The sequence below is a fragment of the Macaca mulatta genome, chromosome 12 (genome assembly GCF_049350105.2).
Source record: "Macaca mulatta isolate MMU2019108-1 chromosome 12, T2T-MMU8v2.0, whole genome shotgun sequence".
Taxonomy (NCBI): domain Eukaryota; kingdom Metazoa; phylum Chordata; class Mammalia; order Primates; family Cercopithecidae; genus Macaca; species Macaca mulatta.
This window is the reverse complement of record NC_133417.1, coordinates 15,946,077-15,967,351: the sequence shown is the minus strand read 5'-3', so window position 1 is coordinate 15,967,351 and position 21,275 is coordinate 15,946,077. Positions and strand designations below refer to the sequence as shown.

The window sequence follows — 21,275 nt, the reverse complement described above, 5'->3', positions numbered from 1 at the left end:
AGAAAGAATTATAAGCACAGAGGTCCTGAAGCAGGAGATGCTCAAAATGTTCAAAATTAGCAAGGAGGTCAACGTGGCTAGAGCAAAGAGAACTTTCACAAAGAACAATTCAAATGACATCAGAATGGTGATGGGTGCCAGATCACTCAAGGCCCAGTGAGCCATGGTGAGTTGCTGAATTGCAGCCTGAGTGTGATGGGAAGCCTTTGGAGGTTTAGGAAGAAGATTCACATCACCTGACTTGTATTCTGAAAGGATTACTCTGGTTGCTATAGAAAAACAGACTTTAGGTATGGGGAAACAGTAGAAGAAAAGATACTGTTTAGGAGGGAAACACAAGAGCCCAGGTAAAATACCATGACAGCTTGCGCTGGGAAGACAGTAGCAGTGATGATGAGAGTTCCTGGGATTCAGGATGCAATTTTAAAAGTAAAGCCAACAGGATTAGTTAAATTCAGTACAGGTTATGAAAGTCAGTGATGATTCACTCCACTGTTTCTGGCCTGGAAAACTGGGTGAATGGAGGTTAAGTTTTAAGAGTTAGAAACTCTTACTAAATTACCTAATTCAGCTGTTCACATATAACATAAATGATACAAATGTAAAACTGAAAAAGCAAAAGCAGAGAATGCTTTTTCTACTCACCATTTGCAGATTGTATCATGTTTCCAGATTTCTGGACTTCATCAAATTTTGTAAAAATTACATTCAATCTGTATGAAAGCAAAAATGTAAACAAACTATTAACCATCACTGCTCATAGCCAATTACATTAAAATGCTAATGTGAAGTTGATCCCCACCGCCCCCCAAAAATCAATGATACAGACCCACCTAAGAACGAAACACAGTGACTAAATCAATAACATTAACAATAGCCAACAATAACTGAGCACTTACTATGGGTAAAGAATGGGCCTAGAAGTCTATCTGAAAGAGCTCACTTAATCTCCTTAAGGTGACATACATGTGGGGTGGAGATTCTAGCCCTGAGAGTAGTAATCCAGAGCCCCTGCTCTCAGACATTACTGACTACTCTACACAAAATGTATATATTATGAGAAGTGTGTGTTTCTCCTATTTCTCTCTTAGCGCAAACTATCAATTACTTAGGATGGAGCTTTTCAAAATGCACTAATAGTACATTACAAAGGCTTGTGCTTCCTGCTGTGATTCATGCTCAATCCAAAAATGCTAGAAATAATTTCTCTAGAAACAAATGCTGTGACTGGATAATCTTCAGCTTAAAAAAAATCTGTATTACATTTATTTTCTATTAATGGATCATTTCACCTTGGCATTTAAATTAAAGCAAAATTCCTTAACCAGTCTAAATACTCCATCCTAGTGACACCAAAAATGAAAGAAAAAGGTGGGAGAATGCAATCATACTTAATAGAAAAAGTTAAAAAAGAGGCTTTCTTGAGCCCAGCGTGGTGGCTCACACCTGTAATCCCAGCACTTTGGGAGGTTGAAGCAGGTGGATTGCCTGAGGTCAGGAGTTCGAGACCAGCCTGGCCAACATAGTAAAACCCCATCTCTACTAAAAATACAAAAAATCAGCTGCATGTGGTGGTGGGTGCCTGTAATCCCAGCTACTAGGGAGGCTTAGGCAGGAGAATCGCTTGAACCCAGGAGGTGGAGCTTGCAGTGAGCCGAGACTGCGCCACTGCACTCCAGCCTGGGCAACAAGAGCAAAACTCTGTCTCAAAAAAAAAAAAGAAAAAGAAAAAAGAGGTTTTCTCAAGCACAGCACAGGTATATTGGAGTAAGTGTTGAGATTCCAAAGTAATGTATCTATGCCTTCAATTTTAGGGACATTTTAGTGCTTTTTAGCACACCATCCTATCCTGCCAGCTCTCATCATTTCAAACATGTTTGTCTTTTCTTCTCAAGCGAATGGAAACTCCTCAGGGGTATAGATGTGAGCTATGCTCTCTTGGTATTTGTATCAAGCACTACATATGCCATGCAGATGCTCGCTCAGGAGTTACATCTCTATGTTAGACAGCTGAAACCTAACTCCTCACTCTGGAAAACTGTGGGTATTCACACAAGCTCTGGTGTTTGTTCATTCATTTGTTCATTCACTCAAAACTAGAGTGCCCACTATGAGCCCAACACCGAGCTAGTGAGTTCTTACCCTCTGGAGCTCATGCTCTAAGTAACAGAGAGGCCAAAATTACACATCAGCAAATGAAGGGGATGAACCAGCCTGATGCACTGCCTCTCCCCATTCCATAGGTGACACCAACAATCTTTTCAAGCCATCTTTCCACCAAGCCCAGATGTTCCCTCAGAATCCTTCTCAAAACTATTCCAGGCAGACGCTACCCATTAGTTAAAACTGGCACTGAATAAAACTCCAACTGCCATCTCAGGACCAGAAATGAGTAAAACTATAACTCACTTTCAACTCCAGCAGTTACTAAAGAACTGGAAAGATGCCTTACATGATTGTGTTTCTTATGATGTTTCCATTATCTTCCCTTTTTTAAAGTAACAAAGATCTTCAACGGCTTGACAAACTCATAAATAACATCATGACACAGGTTGCCAGGGCATGCCCTCACTAAAGCACTACTTGATTGTGTCACAACCACAGCCTCTGATGTGAGCATGCCTGCAAGTTTGTAAGTTGGAGCCAAGGTATACCTCTAGTCTGGTTGTTCCTGAAATTACTGGAAGAGGGCAAGTATTTCTCCCATTCCTGGGAGAGTATTCAGCATTCTAAATGGTAATTGTGTACGGAGTCTGTGGATTCGTTCTCAGTGGTAAGGCATGCTCACTGCGGTCACATTACCCACGACCTGGCAGGCCTGAACAACTAGGTATGAGAACACTATAAACATAACTATTATTGGTATGTGCACCTTAATTCAGAATTCCCTCTGCTTTCACACTCCTGTCTCACTAGCTCCCTCATTCTCTGCTCATTAATGCTGCTACAACAGCTCCTATCAAGGTTACCACCTAAAGAGACACTCTAACACCAACAAAGCATTCCTTAGGAATGAAAGGACTGGTTTTGTTTGCTAGCTCTGAGCACAAAAATATAAAATGTCTCTCTTGGGAACTACTGATTCACACAAATCTAAAGGGATGAGTTTTATATATTCAAAGACATTGAATACATAACTAATGATTACCCTCTGAAGCCACCAAATTGTTTTATTTTAAATCTCTGGATTTCCATTTAAAATAAATTTCTTTACTGGTTTGACAAATAACTACCATCTTCCCCTACTTTTTCTGAATTTAAATTTCCATATTAAACTCTTCAATCCAATTGGAATTTATTTTACTATAAGATTTAGTTCAAATTAGTTCCTTCCTAGAAAATTTTATATATACATTTTAAATAATTTCCTGGAAGCAAATACTTAAACACAGCAATCTCAGTCAATAAGCTGCATCCATATACTTAGAGCTTCTAGCATGAAAAAGAGAAATCGACATAAACACATACTTAGAAATCCAAACTTGGAGGACAGACGAGATTTTGAAGAGAAAGAAAAAGTTTTCAAAAAAATGTCATTAGTGCTTCCAAAGAGATAAGAGAAAATATTGTGATCATAAAACAGGAGAGGAGCCCTTTAAAATGGCAGAGTATGGACCCTCAAAAATCTGCTTCAAAGAAGCAAAGAAAACATTGGCAAAAACTGTCCAAATCAACTTACCATCATGGTAAGAGAAAACAAGCAGCCTGGCAGCCACTAGAAAGAGCTGAAACTCCCAAGTCTGGAGCTCCCTAAAAGTCCCCATTCCCAAAGAACTATCATTCCACCTACCTGGCACATCCCTGCGAGCCCAATTGTAGGGCTTGTCTTTATCTGACCTGACTTAGAGCTTGTTCAATGTTAGAGGCCTTTTCCCTGAGGTGATGATCAAAACTAACCAGTGACAACTGTTCAATATGGTGGACACCTGAGACAGAAATAACAACTGGAGCAAAGAAACTGACCAAAAATGGGGGGTGGGGGGGCAGGAAAAGAGGGCGGGGGCTAGAAATTGAGATGTCCACAGCAAACTCCGAATATACTGACATACTCCTGGGAATCTGGGAGGTATATGTGCAAGGCTATGCAAATGCACAGGCCCAGGAAAGACCCCTGAAGGCTCTAATGTCCCCCACTGGCTGACTTTGACACTCTGAACAAGCAGGAAGTAAAAAGGAAGACAGAGGTGTAAAACACCTCTCACAGCACTGAAAGCATGCCCCCAAAACACAGAGCCAGTCACTAGAGTCTGGGAGACTTACTGGTTCAACACGCTTAAGGAAACCTCTGTGCAATCATTAGCTAATCGCTAAGCTAACTAACCAGAGAATTCAGTGGCCACATAAAATAAAGAACAAAGACTTTAAGGAATTCATTTAGGAAAGTCACTAGACCAAAATAAGCAACAAAAACAATAAACAGTAACAACAAAAACTCTGGGGAGGGGAAAGAATATGATTTCCTGAGTTGCCACAATATATTATTTAAAGTGTCCAGAGTCAACAAGAAATTGTGAGACAAAGAAACAAGAAAATATGGCCCATATAAAGGAAATAAAATTCAGTCAACAAAAACTATTTGTAAGGAAACCTATACATTGGCTTAACTCAATGAAGACTTCAAGTCAATTAATATAAATACGCTGAAAGATCTAAAGAAAACTATTTCTGAATAATTAAAGTGCAAAAACAATGTCTCACCAAATAGAGAATAACAACAAAGAGAAAGAATATATTTAAAAGAACCATATAGAAATTCTGGAGACGAAATGTACAATAACTGAAATTAAAAATTCACTAGGAGGAGTTCAACAACAGATCTGAGCTGGGACAAGAAGTAATCAACAAATTTGAAGATGAGTCAACTGTTATTATATCCTATCTAAGTAACAGAAACAAAAAAAAAATGAACAGAGCCCAAGAGATCATCTTACAAAACCAATGTACCAACACAGTCACATAATAGAGGTCCCAGGAAAAGAGAAAAAAGACAAGGCCATATGGTACTTTTCAAAGACTTTTTGGGTCCGATTCTTTGCCCTAGTTGTTATTGTTGCCTCAGGCAACTACCACGTTGAAAAATTATCAAAAAAGATATGAAGAATAATGGCTAAAAACTTCACAAATTTGATATAAAACAATCTATATATTTAACAACCAACTCCAAACAGGATAAACTTAAAGAGATCCAAATCTAGACACAATAACCAAACTGTCACAAGAGAAGACAAAGAGAAAATCTTTAAAGCAACAATGGAGAACCCACTCATTGTGCACAAGGGATCCTCAAAAAGGTCAATACCTGATTTCTCATGAGAAACCATGAAAGCCAGAGTGGAGCAGCGTGAGAATAGATAATATATTCAAAGTTCTGAAATTAAAAAGACAATCAACCAATAATTCTATATGTAACAAAACTATCCACCAAAAACAAAGGAGAACTTAAGATATTACCAGATAAACAAAAAGCAACAGTCCTTCGGGTTGAAATGAAAGGACACTGTACAACAGCTCAAATTCACATGAAGAAATAAAGAAAATAAGTAAAAATATAGTTATACCTATGTAGTCATAGGTAAATACAAAATATAGTATAAAGGTACTTTTTGTTCTTAACTCTTTTCTTGTTCTACATAACTTAAAAAGAAACTGCATAAAGCAATAAGTATAGAACTATATGCATTGGTGGGCTTATAATGTATAAAGATATAACTTACATGACAACAGCAAAAAAGAAGAAGACAGCTAAGTAGGAGTAAAGCTTTTTAACACTGAAATTAAATAGTATCAGTTTTAACTAGGCTGTTTAAGATGTTAATTGTAAGCCCCAGAGCAACCGCAAATAAGCCCCTCCAAAAAAGTAAAATAAACAGAGAGTTATAGTATTACACTAGAAAATATCTATATAACACAAAATAAGGCAGTAACAGAGGAACAAAGAAACAAATCATGACATATAGAACATAAATAGCACACCTGCAGACATAAATTCTACCTTACCAGTACTACATTAAATATAAATGGATTAAACACTCCAATGAAAAGTTTTTAAAAGTCAGACTGCATAAACAAATAAGACTCGGAATAGGAACAGCTCCAGCCTCCAGTTCCCAGCAGGAGCGACACAGAAGATAGTGATTTCTGCACTTTCAACCAAGGTACGGGTTTATCTCACTAGAGTCTGTCTGGTCCCCCCTTCCAGCCAGAGCTGAAGCAGGGCGAGGCATCGCCTTACCTGGGAAGGGCAAGGGGGAAGGGAATTCCTTTTCCTAGCCAAGGGAAATTGAGACACACAACACCTGGAAAATCAGGTCACTCTCACCCTAATACTGCGCTTTAAGAAGGGTCTTAGCAAATGGAACACCAGGAGATTATATCCCACACCTGGCCCAGAGGGTCCCAGGACCATGGAGCCTTCCTCATTGCTAGCACAGCAGCCTGAGATCTAACTGCAAGGCAGCAACCAGGCTGAGGGAGGGGCGCCCGCCATTGCTGATCAGACTTAAGTAGGTAAACAAAGCCTCCGGGAAGCTCGAACTCACCCACCGCAGCTCAAGGAGGCCTGCCTGTCTCTGTAGACTCCACCTCTGGGGACAGCGCATAGCAAAAAACAAAAATGCAGCAGAAACCTCTGCAGATATTAATGACCCTGTCTGACAGCTTTGAAGAGTGCAGTGGATCTCCCAGCACGGAGGCTGAGATCTGAGAATGGACAGACCGCCTGCTCAAGTGGGTCCCTGACCCCTGAGTAGCCTAACTGGGGGACATCCCCCACTAGGTGCAGACCAACACCTCACACCTCACATGGTGGGGTACACCCCTGAGACGAAGATTCCAGAGCAAGAATCAGACAGCAGCACTTGCTGTTCAGCAATATTCTATCTTCTGCAGCCTTCGCAGCTGATACCCAGGCAAACAGGGTCTGCAGTGGACCTCAAGCAATCTCCAACAGACCAACAGCTGAGGGTCCTGACTGTTAGAAGGAAAACTAACAAACAGAAAGGAACCCACACCAAAACCCCATCAGTACATCACCAGCATCAAAGACCAAAGGCAGATAAAATGGCAAAGATGGGGAAAAAGCAGGGCAGAAAAGCTGGAAATTCAAAAAATTCAAAAAATCAAAGCACATGTCCCCCTCCAAAGGAACACAGCTCATTGCCAGCAACGGATCAAAGCTGGATGGAGAATGACTTTGACGAGCTGAGAGAAGGCTTCAGTCGATCAAACTTCTCAGAGCTAAAGGAGGAACTACGCACCCAGCGCAAAGAAACTACAAATCTTGAAGAAAGAATGGAAGAATGGATAACTAGAATAATCAATACAGAGAAGGCCATAAACGAACTGACAGAGATAAAAACCATGACACGAGAAATACGTGACAAATGCACAAGCTTCAGTAACTGACTCGATCAACTGGAAGAAAGAGTATCAATGACTGAAGATCAAATGAATGAAATGAAGTGAGAAGAGAAGTCTAGAGAAAAAAAAGGAAAAAGAAATGAACAAAGCCTCCAAGAAATATGGGATTATGTGAAAAGACCAAATCTACGTCTGATTGGTGTGCCTGAAAGTGACGGGGAAAATGGAACCAAGTTGGAAAACACTCTTCAGGATATCATTCAGGAGAACTTCCCCAACCTAGTAAGGAAGGCCAACATTCAAATTCAGGAAATACAAAGAACGCCACAAAGATACTCCTCGAGAAGAGCAACTCCAAGACACATAATTGTCAGATTCACCTAAGTTGAAATGAAGGAAAAAATGTTAAGGGCAGCCAGAGAGAAAGGTCGGGTTACCCACAATGGGAAGCCCATCAGACTAACAGCAGATCTCTCGGCAGAAACTCTACAAGCCAGAAGAGAGTGGGGGCCAATATTCAACATTCTTAAAGAAAAGAATTTTCAACCCAGAATTTCATATCCAGCCAAACTAAGTTTCATCAGTGAAGGAGAAATAAAATCCTTTACAGATAAGCAAATGCTTAGAGATTTTGTCACCACCAGGCCTGCCCTACAAGAGATCCTGAAGGAAGCACTAAACATGGAAAGGAACAACCGGTACCATCCACTGCAAAAACATGCCAAAATGTAAAGACCATCGATGCTAGGAAGAAACTGCATCAACTATTGAGCAAAATAACCAGCTAATATCACAATGACAGGATCAAGTTCACACATAACAATATTAACCTTAAATGTAAATGGACTAAATGCTCCAATTAAAAGACACAGACTGGCAAATTGGATAAAGAGTCAAGACCCATCAGTCTGCTGTATTCAGGAGACCCATCTCACATGCAGAGACACACATAGGCTCAAAATAAAGGGATGGAGGAAGATCTACCAAGGAAATGGAGAACAAAAAAAAAGTAGGGGTTGCAATCCTAGTCTCTGATAAAACAGACTTTAAACCATCAAAGATCAAAAGAGACAAAGAAGGCCATTACATAATGGTAAACGGATCAATTCAACAGGAAGAGCTAACTATCCTAAATATATATGCGCCCAATACAGGAGCACCCAGATTCATAAAGCAAGTCCTTAGAGACTTACAAAGAGACTTAGACTCCCATACAATAATAATGGGAGACTTCAACACCCCACTGTCAACATTAGACAGATAAACGAGACAGAAAGTTAACAAGGATATCCAGGAATTGAACTCAACTCTGCACCAAGTAGACCTAATAGACATCTACAGAACTCTCTACCGCAACTCAACAGAATATACATTCTTCTCAGCACCACATTGCACTTATTCCAAAATTGACCACATAGTTGGAAGTAAAGCACTCCTCAGCAAATGTAAAAGAACAGAAATTATAACAAACAGTCTCTCAGACCACAGTGCAATCAAACTAGAACTCAGGACTAAGAAAATCAATCAAAACCACTCAACTACATGGAAACTGAACAACCTGCTCCTGAATGACTACTGGGTACATAACAAAATGAAGGCAGAAATAAAGATGTTCTTTGAAACCAATGAGAACAAAGATGCAACATACCAGAATCTCTGGGACACATTTAAAGCAGTGTGTAGAGGGAAATTTATAGCACTAAATGCCCACAAGAGAAAGCTGGAAAGATCTAAAATTGACACCCTAACACCACAATTAAAAGAACTAGAGAAGCAAGAGCAAACACATTCAAAAGCTAGCAGAAGGCAAGAAATAAACTAAGATCAGAGCAGAACTGAAGGAGATAGAGACACAAAAAACCCTCCAAAAAATCAATGAATCCAGGAGCTGGTTTTTTGAAAAGATCAACAAAATTGATAGACCGCTAGCAAGATTAATAAAGAAAAGAGAGAAGGATCAAATAGACGCAATAAAAAATGATAAAGGGGATATCACCACTGACCCCACAGAAATACAAACTACCATCAGAGGATACTATAAACACCTCTACGCAAATAAACTAGAAAACCTAGAAGAAATGGTTAATTTCCTGGACACTTACACTCTCCCAAGACTAAACCAGGAAGAAGCAGAATCCCTGAATAGACCAATAGCAGGCTCTGAAATTGAGGCAATAATAGCCTACCAACCAAAAAAAGTCCAGGACCAGACGGATTCAAAGCCGAATTCTACCGGAGGTGCAAGGAGGAGCTGGTACCGTTCCTTCTGAAACTATTTCAATCAACAGAAAAAGAGGGAAGCCTCCCTAACTCATTTTATGAGGCCAACATCATCCTGATACCAAAGCCTGGCAGAGACACAACAAAAAAAAGAGAATTTTAGACCAATATCCCTGATGAACATCAATGCAAAAATCCTCAATAAAATACTGGCAAACCGAATCCAGCAGCACATCAAAAAGCTTATCCATCATGATCAAGTGGGCTTCATCCCTGGGATGCAAGGCTGGTTCAACATACACAAATCAATAAACGTAATCCAGCATATAAACAGAACCAAAGACAAAAACCACATGATTATCTCAATAGATGCAGAAAATGCCTTTGACAAAATTCAACAGCCCTTCATGCTAAAAACTCTCAATAAATTCGGTATTGATGGACCGTATCAGGATACAAAATCAACGTGCAGAAATCACGAGCATTCTTATACACCAATAACAGACAAACAGAGAGCCAAATCATGAATGAACTCCCATTCACAATAGCTTCAAACACAATAAAATACCTAGGAATCCAACTTACAAGGGATGTAAAGGACCTCTTCAAGGAGAGCTACAAACCACTGCTCAGTGAAATAAAAGGACACAAACAAATGGAAGAACATACCATGCTCATGGATAGGAAGAATCAATATTGTAAAAATGGCCATACTGCCCAAGGTAATTTATAGATTCAATGCCATCCTCATTAAGCTACCAATGACTTTCTTCATAGAATTGGAAAACTGCTTTAAAGTTCATATGGAACCAAAAAAGAGCACATATTGCCAAGACAATCCTAAGCCAAAAGAACAAAGCTGGAGGCATCACGCTACCTGACTTCAAACTATACTACAAAGCTACAGTAACCAAAACAGCATGGTACTGGTACCAAAACAGAGATATAGACCAATGGAACAGAACAGAGTCCTCAGAAATAATACCACACATCTACAGCCATCTGATCTTTGACAAACCTGACAAAAACAAGAAATGGGGAAAAGATTCCCTATTTAATCAATGGTGCTCGGAAAACTGGCTAGCCATAAGTAGAAAGCTGAAACTGGATCCTTTCCTTACTCCTTATATGAAAATTAATTCAAGATGGATTAGAGACTTAAATGTTAGACCTAAAACCATAAAAACCCTAGAAGAAAACCTAGCTAATACCATTCAGGACATAGGCATGGGCAAGGACTTCATGTCTAAAACACCAAAAGCAACAGCAACAAAAGCCAGAATTGACAAATGGGATCTAATTAAACTAAAGAGCTTCTGCACAGCAAAAGAAACTACCATCAGAGTGAACAGGCAACCTACCGAATGGGAGAAAATTTTTGCAATCTACTCATCTGACAAAGGGCTAAATCCAGAACCTACAAAGAACTCAAACAAATTTACATGAAAAAAACAAACAACCCCATCAAAAAGTGGGCAAAGGATATGAACAGACACTTCTCAAAAGAAGACATTCATACAGCCAACAGACACATGAAAAAAGGCTCATCATCACTGGCCATCAGAGAAATGCAAATCAAAATCACAATGAGATACCATCTCACACCAGTTAGAATAGCAATCATTAAAAAATCAGGAAACAACAGGTGCTGGAGAGGATGTGGAGAAAAAGGAACACTTTTACACTGCTGGTGGGACTGTAAACTAGTTCAACCATTGTGGAAAACGATGTGGCGATTCCTCAAGGATCTAGAACTAGAAATACCATTTGACCCAGCCATCCCATTACTGGGTATATACCCAAAGGATTATAAATCATGCTGCTATAAAGACACATGCACACGTATGTCTATTGCAGCACTATTCACAATAGCAAAGACTTGGAATCAACGCAAATGTCCATCAGTGACATGCTGGGTTAAGAAAATGTGGCATATATACACCATGGAATACTATGCAGCCATAAAAAAGAATGAGTTCATGTTCTTTGTAGGGACATGGATGCAGCTGGAAACCATCATTCTCAGCAAACTATCGCAAGAACAGAAAACCAAACACCACATGTTCTCACTCATAGGTGGGAATTGAACAATGAGATCACTTGGACACAAGAAGGGGAACATCACACACCGAGGCCTATTGTGGGGAGGGGGGAGGGGGGAGGGATAGCATTAGGAGATATACCTAATGTAAATAATTGTTACAATAGTAACAGTTATGAACATATATGCATCTAAGAACAGAGCCCAAAATACAGGAAGCAAAAAGTGACAACTGAAGAGAGAAATAGATAATTCACCAGTATTAACTGGAAACTTCAATATGTACATTCCTTAATGGATTTTAAAAACCAGAAAGAGGCTCAACAAGAAAATAAAAGACTTCAATAACACTATAATCCAACTAGAACAAACATCTATAAGATATTCAAACAAACAGTATCAGAATACAGATTCTTCTTTTTTTGAGACAGGGTCTCTCTCTGTCACCCAAGCTGGAGTGCAATGGCACGATCTCAGCTTACTGCAACCTCAACCTCCCAAGCTGGAGAGATTCTCCTGCCTCAGCATCTCATGTAGCTAGCTAGGACCACAGGCACATGCTACCACACCCAACTAATTTTTTTATTTTTTTGTAGAAATGGGGTCTCACATTGCCAAGGCTGGTCTTGAACTCCTGGGCTCAAGCAATCCTGTCTCAGCCTCCCAAAGGGATGGCATCACACGCATGAGCCACTGGGCCTGGCTTACAGATTCTTTCCCAGCATACATGGAACATTATCCAGGAGTCCACATGCCAGGCCACAAAAATAAGCCTCAATAAATTTCAAGCCGGGCATGGTGGATTATACCTGTAAACCCAGTACTTGGGGAGTCTGAGGCAGGGAGATTACATGAGGGCAGAAGATCGAGACCATCTTGGGCAATGTGGCAAAACCTCATCTCTACTAAAATTAGAAAAATTAGCTAGGTGTAGTGGTGTACATCTGTAAGTCCAGCTACTTGGGAGTCTGAGGCACGAGAATCGCTTCAACCCAGGAGGCAGAGGTTGCCGTGAGCTAAGATTGTACCACTGCACTCCAGCCTGGACAAGAGAGTGAGACTCTGTCTCAAAAAAAATGTTTTTAATTTCAAGAAAAGAATTTCAAATGACTGAAACCATACAAATTATTTTTTCTAACTACAATAGGATAAAATCAGAAATTAATAACAAAAAGAAATGAGAAATCAAAAAATGTAGAAATCAAATAAACACTCCAAAGTAACAACTCAAAAATGAAAACAAAAAGGAATTAGAAAATCTTTGAGATATATGAAAACATTAACATATCAAAACTTATGGAATACAGCTAAAGCAGTACTTAGAAATTCATAGGTGTAAATGTCCACATTAAAACAAGATCTCAAATCAATAACCATCTTAAAAAACTGGAAAAAGACAAGTACATCAAACCAATCAAAAGTAAAGATTAGAGTGAAATAAGCAAAATATATACAACAGGAAAAAGAGAAAAATCAATGAAATCAGAAGTTAGTTCTTTGAAAAGACAAAAATTGACAAATCTTAACCAGACTGACCAGAGGGGCAAAGGCTCAAATTAATCAAATAAAAACCTTGAAAGGGAAGGCATCACTGCTGAGCATGTACAAATAAAAAGGATTACAGGGGAATTCTATGAACAATTATATGCCAACAATTAAATAACCAAGATAAAATGACTAAATTCCTACAGAGACCCAAGCTACCAAAACTGCTTCAAAAAGAAACAGAAAATCTGAATAGACCCCTAACAAGTAGAGAAATTGAATCAGTGACCTCTAACAAGTAAAGAGATTGAATCAGTGACTCAAAAAAAATCAGCCTGAGACCAGCCTAGACAACATGGCAAAACCCCATCTGCACAAAAAATACAGAAATTACCCGCACATGGTGGCATGCACCTCTAGTCCCAGCTACTTGGGGGGCCGAGGTGGAACAATTATTTGAGCCCAGGAAGTTAAGGCTGCAGTGAGCAACGATCGTGCCACTGCACTCCAGTCTGGGTACCAGAGTGAGGTCCCGCCTCAAAAAATAATAATAACAAATAAAAATAATTTTTAAAATTAAATAAATGGACAAATGAACAAATGAATGAATGAATGAACCAAGAAAGAAAAGGCCTGGTCTCCAAGAAACAGCAGATGCACCTGCCGAGAAAGGTGAAGCAAAGACCCAGTATGACAAAGAGATGTCAGGATGATGGGTTTCCAAGAGGCAGTGAAGGCAGCCAGTCCAGGTGGAAACAGGCTTTAGGGACCAACTGGCAGAGAGGTTACAGGTATCCAGCATAAACCACACTGTGCTGTGCAGTTTGACACAGTGAGCCACTCTTATCCCACTTGTTGGGAATGGTGGGGGCCCTCCCCAAACCCACATTTCTAGACACTAGCCTGGGGCCAGGCCTGTAAGCAGGCCTTTCTAAGGACAGCAGTCTCAGGCTGGCTGCATGAACTCTTTCCTGTACTCTCACCTCTCTAGATCTCGGTTCTACCATGTCGTTTCTCCCTGATTTGCTAGTTTGCTGTGGTTACTTTCCAAACATACAGAGGAAGCCTCCTGTTAAGATGGAAACTGTGTAAAATGGTGGATTCACGGTCTGGGGTCACATCACGTTACACAGCATGGCGTGAGGCCAGCCCTGCAGCAGGGCAGGGTTTCACTCTCAAGACCTGTTTCCTGAACAACCATGGTGACTTCGTCATTTAACAGTCCCTTCCCTTGATATCATGCCTTCCCTGATCATCTGTGCCCTCCAATTTTCCCTGAGAGATTGTTCAGTATTGCTGCTGAGTTCTTTTTCCTCCTCTGTTCTCACCGTATATTCAAAGACCAGAAGGCTGAGGTTCACAAAACAAAGGAATTTAAAAAAAAAAAAAGGCCGGGCGTGGTGGCTCAAGCCTGTAATCCCAGCACTTTGGGAGGCCGAGACGGGCGGATCATGAGGTCAGGAGATCGAGACCATCCTGGCTGACACGGTGAAACCCCGTCTCTACCAAAAAATAAAAAAAAACTAGCCGGGCGAGGTGGCGGGCGCCTGTAGTCCCAGCTACTCGGGAGGCTGAGGCAGGAGAATGGCGTGAACCCGGGAGGCGGAGCTTGCAGTGAGCCAAGATCATGCCACTGCACTCCAGCCTGGGCGGCAGAGCGAGACTCTGTCTCAAAAAAAAAAAAACAAAAAACTATTCTCGCAGATTATCTTTTGTAAAGAACATGAAAAGTAGTTTTATTCCCATCTAATCATCCTGTGCACAGATGGTGAGAGCAATTCCAGATCAGGCATGACTCTCAACCACAAGGAAACATAGTCCACTTGTTTGCCCGTGGAGCCGCCACTTGAGGGTCTGGGGCCCACTGCTGTCATATTTGCCTTAGAGACATCAAGACAGTTAACTCCTGTATATTTCAGTATTCCATACCATTTCTAGATGCCCAGTACGCCATCAACTATTTTGTGAAACAGGGCAGAGAAAATTAAAGGCAAGTCCGAAGAACAGGATTTTGAACTTGGTTCTGACTCTTAGTAGCTGTGTAGTAGTCTCTCAAAAGTCACTTCATGTCTCTAGGCCTCTGGGGTTTGCATAGACAAAATGACAGGCTCAGATAAGCTGCCCTGTGAGTCCACTCCAGTTCTGTCTGGAATTTTAACACTACTTTCCCCCTTAAAGGAATGACCCAGGGTAAAAGTTTGGAATTAATTTGGTGTTAAGTTTCTCCATCACAGTTAAAATTATACATATCTGATCATTACACTATTTTAAAAATTTGGACTATAACAAAGTCACATTTCTGGACTCCAGTTGTCTTGGGTCTGATGAGACGCTGATCCCTTTGCATGGAATTATACACATTGAGAATGACATGAAAACAGAAAGTTACATTTAAAACATGATTTCTAAAATTATAACTTATGAATTTTTATCCAAACACATCCTGGAATGGCTTCATTCATTCAAATGTATTCTAGGCACCTACTATACTAAGTGCTGTCTGTACAGATATAGATACAGAATCTTAGATATAGAACCATAAAACTGTAAGAGTGCTGAATTTTTCAATACCAACTGCTTTTAAAATCAGTATGTGGCATGGGACCTGGCCAGTCTGGGTGAGAAAGTCTCATTTCTGAGGAAGTGGAATGGGAGGGGACCCCTGATGTATGATCTGGACAAAATCTCCAACTACCCTCTAACCATATATTCTTTGAATAAAATAACCACAACAGAAAAAGTACTGCAAATCAAGATATTAACTGGAAAAGAATGGGGGGTAGAGCAGAAGAAAGCAAAAAATCTGCACTCACCGGGACTGTGGCAATCCTTTTTTACTGAGATCTGCCCTCACACGTTCTCCTACATGTCTGTAAATTTCCACTAAGCTGTTTATTGCTGCATCTCGAACCTAGATATAAAAGAAGAGATCTTACAGCTGCTCTGTGTCATCCCCCAGCAAGTCCTGCTGGGATACAACAGGCCATATACCACCCCAATTTATCACCATTTTACCAGTGGAACTGTGAATACAATCCTTATATACATTTGTCTAGAGAAAGCCATGTTTGACAGTTTTCACTTTGCTGATACAATGTCAAAGGGTAGTAAAACTGTGGGACCCCCATCCCTATATACACAGTAAAGTCCATATCCTTAGTTCTTTGCATTCTTTAAGATAATTTCAGAAAACTGGAATTTTCAGACCATCTTTCCAAATTAAGAAACAACACTAAAAATAAATAAATTATACTAAAAATAAAATACCATGTGAAACACTCTGGGTTTAAGTCAACTAAACAAATACTTAATGAGCAACAAAAATGGAGAGTACAGGCTATATGAAGTTCCATACTCAAGAAGCCCCTAGTCCTAAGAAGGAGATTTTTAAAAAGTCCTAAAATTCTACATTCATTACAGGGCATGATGCAATAGACATTATTCAAGAGCATAAAGAGCTTGCGGTTTAAAGAAGGGAGCAAACACATTAGGGGATGTCAAGGGATGCCACATGAGGAAAAACCACTGCAAAGTGCTTGGAACAGCAGGATTTCACCAGGTCCAGATGGAATGAGCGGATTCCGAATAAGACACAGCCTGTGCAAAGGCACGAAAGCAGACATGTACGGCACATGCTTCAGGAAGAGGAAGTACACCAGTCTGGCCAGACCAGATACAAACTAAGAAAGCAGCATGAAATACGAAATAAGGTGTGAGAGACAGGGTAGATTTTTTCTTTTTAACCTGGGAAAATTTGAATACAGACTGTATATTACACATCACTGTATCAATGTTAAATTTCCAGGGTGAGAAAAATGACAAGTTTATATAAGAAAATATCCTTGTTATTAAATGATACACACTGATATGTGTAGGGTTTAAAATATCGTTATAGGCTGGGCGCGGTGGCTTACGCCTATAATCCCAGCACTTTGGGAGGCCGAAGCAGGCAGATCACGAGGTCAGGAGTTCGAGACCAGCCTGGCCAACATGGTGAAACCTCGTCTCTACTATCAATACAAAAAAATTGGTCGGGCACGGTGGCGCATGCACCTGTTATCCCAGCTACTCAGGAGGCTGCGGCAGGAGAACCCAGGAGGCGGAGTTTGCAGTAAGCCAAGATCGTGCCACTGCACTCCAGCCTGGGCAACAGAGCGAGACTCTGTCTCAGAAAAAAAAAAAAAAAAAAAAAAAAAAAAAAAAAACTAAAAAAAAAAAAAAATTATATCTGCATGTTACTTTCAAATGGTTCAAGAAAAAAGTGTGTGTCTGTATATGTATGTATGTGTATACACACAGATACAGAACAAATGTGACAAATGTTAACTGGTAAATACACTCAATTTCTCTGTACGTTAAAAAAAACTGCAAATAAAAAGGTAGGAAGAAAAACATTTTTAAAATATAAAATGGAACCAAGGCCAGGTGGTACTGGGGGAGGCTGTGCTTAATTCAGTAAGCAAAGATGGGAGTACAACATCAAGGTAGTGCAGAATGGAGAGAAAAGAAGTAGGAATACAAACAAAAAATTACAGTTTGAAACACTGAAGGTAGCCCTCTGATTTAGCAGTGTTACATGACAGGTAACTTTACTCATAATTTTTATCTCTTCCAGCGGAAAAAGGCAAATCTTAGGCTACATTATCTTGTCCCCCAAAACCTCATGCTATGGACTGAACTGTGTGCTCCCAAAATTCAAATGATGAAGCCCTAACTCTCTAACATATTTCAAGATAAGGCCTATAAGGATGCAATTAAGGGCCGAGCACAGAGGCTCACACATGTAATCCCAGTGCTTGGGGAGGTCAACGTGGGAGGACAGCTTGAGCCCAGGGGTGTGGGACCAGCCTGGGCAACAAAGTGAGCGCCCAACTCTACAAAAAAATTTTTTCTGAATTAGTTGGGCCAGTTGGTACTCACCTACAGTCCCACCTGCTTGGGGGGCCTGAGGTAGGAGGATCACTCAAGCTCAGGAGTTGGAGGCTGCAGTGAGCTATAATCCTACCACCGCACTCTAGCCTCAGAGACAAAGCAAGACTCAGGCTTTTTTTTTTTTTTTTTAAAAAGAAGGTAACCGGGTATGGTGGCTCATGCCTATAATCCCAGCACTTTGGAAGGCCCAGGCAGGCGAGTTCAAGTTGAGGAGTTCGAGTTCAGGCGAGTTTGAGGTCAGGAGTTCAAGACTGGCCTGGCAAACATGGTGAAACCCCGTCTCTACTAAAGTATACAAAAATTAGCTGGGCGTGGTGGTACACATCTGTAATCCCGGCTACTTGGGAGGCTGAGATAGGAGGATCACTTAAACCTGGGAGGCAGAGGTTGCAATGAGCTGAGATCACGCCACTGCACTCCAGCCTGGGCGACAGAGTGAGACCTCGTCTCAAAAAACAAAAGAAAAAAAGGAGGCAATTAAGGTTAAATGAGGTCATGATGGCAGGACCCTAAAATTAGAGGATTAGTGTCCTCATAAGAGAAGCCAGAGAGCTGTGTAGGCACATAGAACAGGTCATATAAGCACATAGTGAGATGGCAGCCATCTACAAGCCAGGAAGAGAGCCCCAACCAGAACCTAGCCTCCAAAACTGTAAGAAAACTAATTTCTGTTGTTTAACTCACTCAGTCTACAGCTTTTTGTTATGGCAGCCAGAGCTGACAAACACAGATTATCAGTTTATTTTTGGGGGAAAAAAAAAAGTAATTTCTAATGTTAGGAAATATTTTTACATTGAAAAATGCAGTCGGGTACAGTGGCTCATGCCTGTAATCCCAGCACTTTGGGTGGCCGAGGCAGGCAGATCACTTGAGGTCAGGAGTTGGAGACCAGCCTGGCCAACATGGTGAAACTCCGTCTCTACCAAAAATATAAAAAGAAAAAATCAGCCAGGCATGGTGGTGTCTGTCTGTTTGTCCCAGCTACTTGTGAGGCTGAGGCACAAGAAACGCTTGAACCCAGGAGGTGGAGATTGCAGTGAGCCAAGATCACACCACTTCACTCCAGCCTGGGTGACAGAGCAAGATGCTGTCTCAAAAAAAACAAAAAAAGAAAAATGCACATATTACAGAAGTAGTCAATGCTACTATAACTTGAATATTATTATTAAAGTATATCACCACTGCTTATTTTCTAGGGATAACACATCTGCTCAGAGCAAATCTCAATGGGTGATCTCTTTAAAGAACAATCAATACCCAGTCAGCTACTTAGAAAGTCTGGGCCATAAACGTTTAAGAGATTTACTGGAAAAATTACTAGCTTTAGAGTGAATTATTAATAAGTAGACTTAAGGACCTACTCGGCCATTTAGGGAGCTGTGTAACCTTAGACAAAACACTAGAACTCCTTTGGTCTCAATTTCTTCCTTTGTAAATTGAGGATTGCTCTGAGGACTGGAAGAAACAACAGTTTCATTCAACAAATATTTGAAGGCCTACTAGGTGAAAATGAACTGAAACGCCTACACAGGCCAGGCAGTGACATGAGGAGTGAATGACTGCAGCAGGCTGAGTGCAGGGTGACGAATGGCACTGGCAGGAAACCCTGGAGGCAGGGACAGAAGAGGGATAAGGTGCAGAGGTTCAGGCGGACGGGCCAGCACCACCCGGCCACAGAGGAATGGAAGCACAGCTGTACCAGACCTTCTATTCTTTCAAGACAAGTTAAAAATATAAATCTCCCAAATATAAAATCATTTGAATTCAAAATATAAAATTAAAACACTCTGCAGGCACAAGCATACACACACCCACACATCTACAGGCTGAAACCAGCTTTACGCCAGCAGTTTGTGGCCTATAGTTTGTACCTATAAAGCAATCAACACAATGGCTAGTGTTATCTACATCTTTTAAACCAATATCTTTATCCTTTAAAATAATTGTTCCTTAGACCTAGAAAGTTACAGGGTCAGATAGCATTTAGGGGTCTAAACTATTCTTTACTGAAGAACTGCAGATGAACAGATATTCTTTGGTACTGCAAAGTAGGACACTCTAATAGAGAAGAGGTTTAAATAAAAGCCATTCAGCCGAGACTGAAGGACAATGCAGCTATTCGCTTCTACACAGGCTCTCACTGGTCTCGCACTGCCTCTCCCTGCTGAGCCCTCAGGCACACCCCAGAAAGGCACCGCAACGTGTCAGGCCATGAAGACCGCAAAAAGACAAGAGCCCCATACAGGCAGCATGCTCTGCCAGGTCTCATACGCGTGCTTTACAGAATCTAAGGTCTCCAACGTCCGACCATGTTGTTCCTTCCTTCCTCATAGTCACTGCACAGAGGAGGGCGTAGAGGCTGGCAAGGTTGGTCACCTGCCCAAGGCCCACAGAGCAGGAATGGCAGGCTGGGGTCCAAAATCCTACCTCTCTGGGGCGAGCCAACATTCTTACCAGCACACTGCACCTTAATGCAGATGCCAAAATAAGGGCTTCCTGCAAAGGAAAAAACTCAAAGGAAGGCTTCCGCCCTAGGGTGCGGGACAGGGAAGCAGTCTATAAACTGATGAGACCCTAAACCCACCCTGTCCTCCTAGAACCCAGCACAGCCCCACAGCCAGTGCCTTGGAGCATGGGTACCCCAGCACCCCACACAGCTGGGCCCAAGAGCTCAGCCCAGCTCCCAGGCTACAACTGTGGCGGGCCACATGGGAGCTCTGGCAAGCCGGCAGCAGAGGTGCTCCTCCCTCCTCCTGAGCTCTGTCTAGCTGGAGAGAGCACGGAATGAGCAATGGTCATCATATGTTTCAAGATGTTTTAGGCTTTGAAAACGTGACCTAACTCAACAAGAGGGCCAGCAGTCAGCATGGGGAGGCCCACTGGATGCCACCTCTGCCAGCCTGCCTGCAAAAAGGGAGGTGAGGTGCTGTGAAGATGAAATCAAAAGTTTTCAGGCAGAACTCAGGCTTTTCTTATCTAGTCAAGGGAATTCCTGGTGTCAGGATGCCTTGGACCACCGGCTACCTCTGTTACAGCCACTGCCCTGTCCTCATCAACAAGCACAGACTTTGTACTGAAATCCACACCTCCGGGAAGAAAAGCTTCTCTCAGCTCAGGAGGGACAGCCTTAGTGTATGGCCGTCACATAATTCTAATCCCTTCCCAGCAGCTGGGTCACACAGGAGCATGGAACGCAACTCTCCAACAGTGAAACATGATGGGAGTCTGTAGGAAAGCT

The 21,275-nt window shown here is 41.2% G+C and overlaps 1 protein-coding gene across 12 annotated transcripts in view; it reads right to left on the bottom strand.

Annotated features, from left to right (window-relative positions):
- Nucleotides 1-21,275, bottom strand: part of CLASP1 (cytoplasmic linker associated protein 1) — a 312,280-nt gene that overhangs the window by 159,387 nt on the left and 131,618 nt on the right. For all 12 annotated transcript variants that reach the window (XM_077956839.1, XM_077956840.1, XM_077956843.1 and 9 more), the window contains exons 7-8: nucleotides 15,919-16,016; nucleotides 646-713 (exon numbers count right to left, since the gene is read on the bottom strand). In XM_077956839.1, coding sequence (XP_077812965.1) covers nucleotides 646-713; nucleotides 15,919-16,016 — 166 coding nt within the window. The remainder of the gene's footprint in view (nucleotides 1-645; nucleotides 714-15,918; nucleotides 16,017-21,275) is intronic.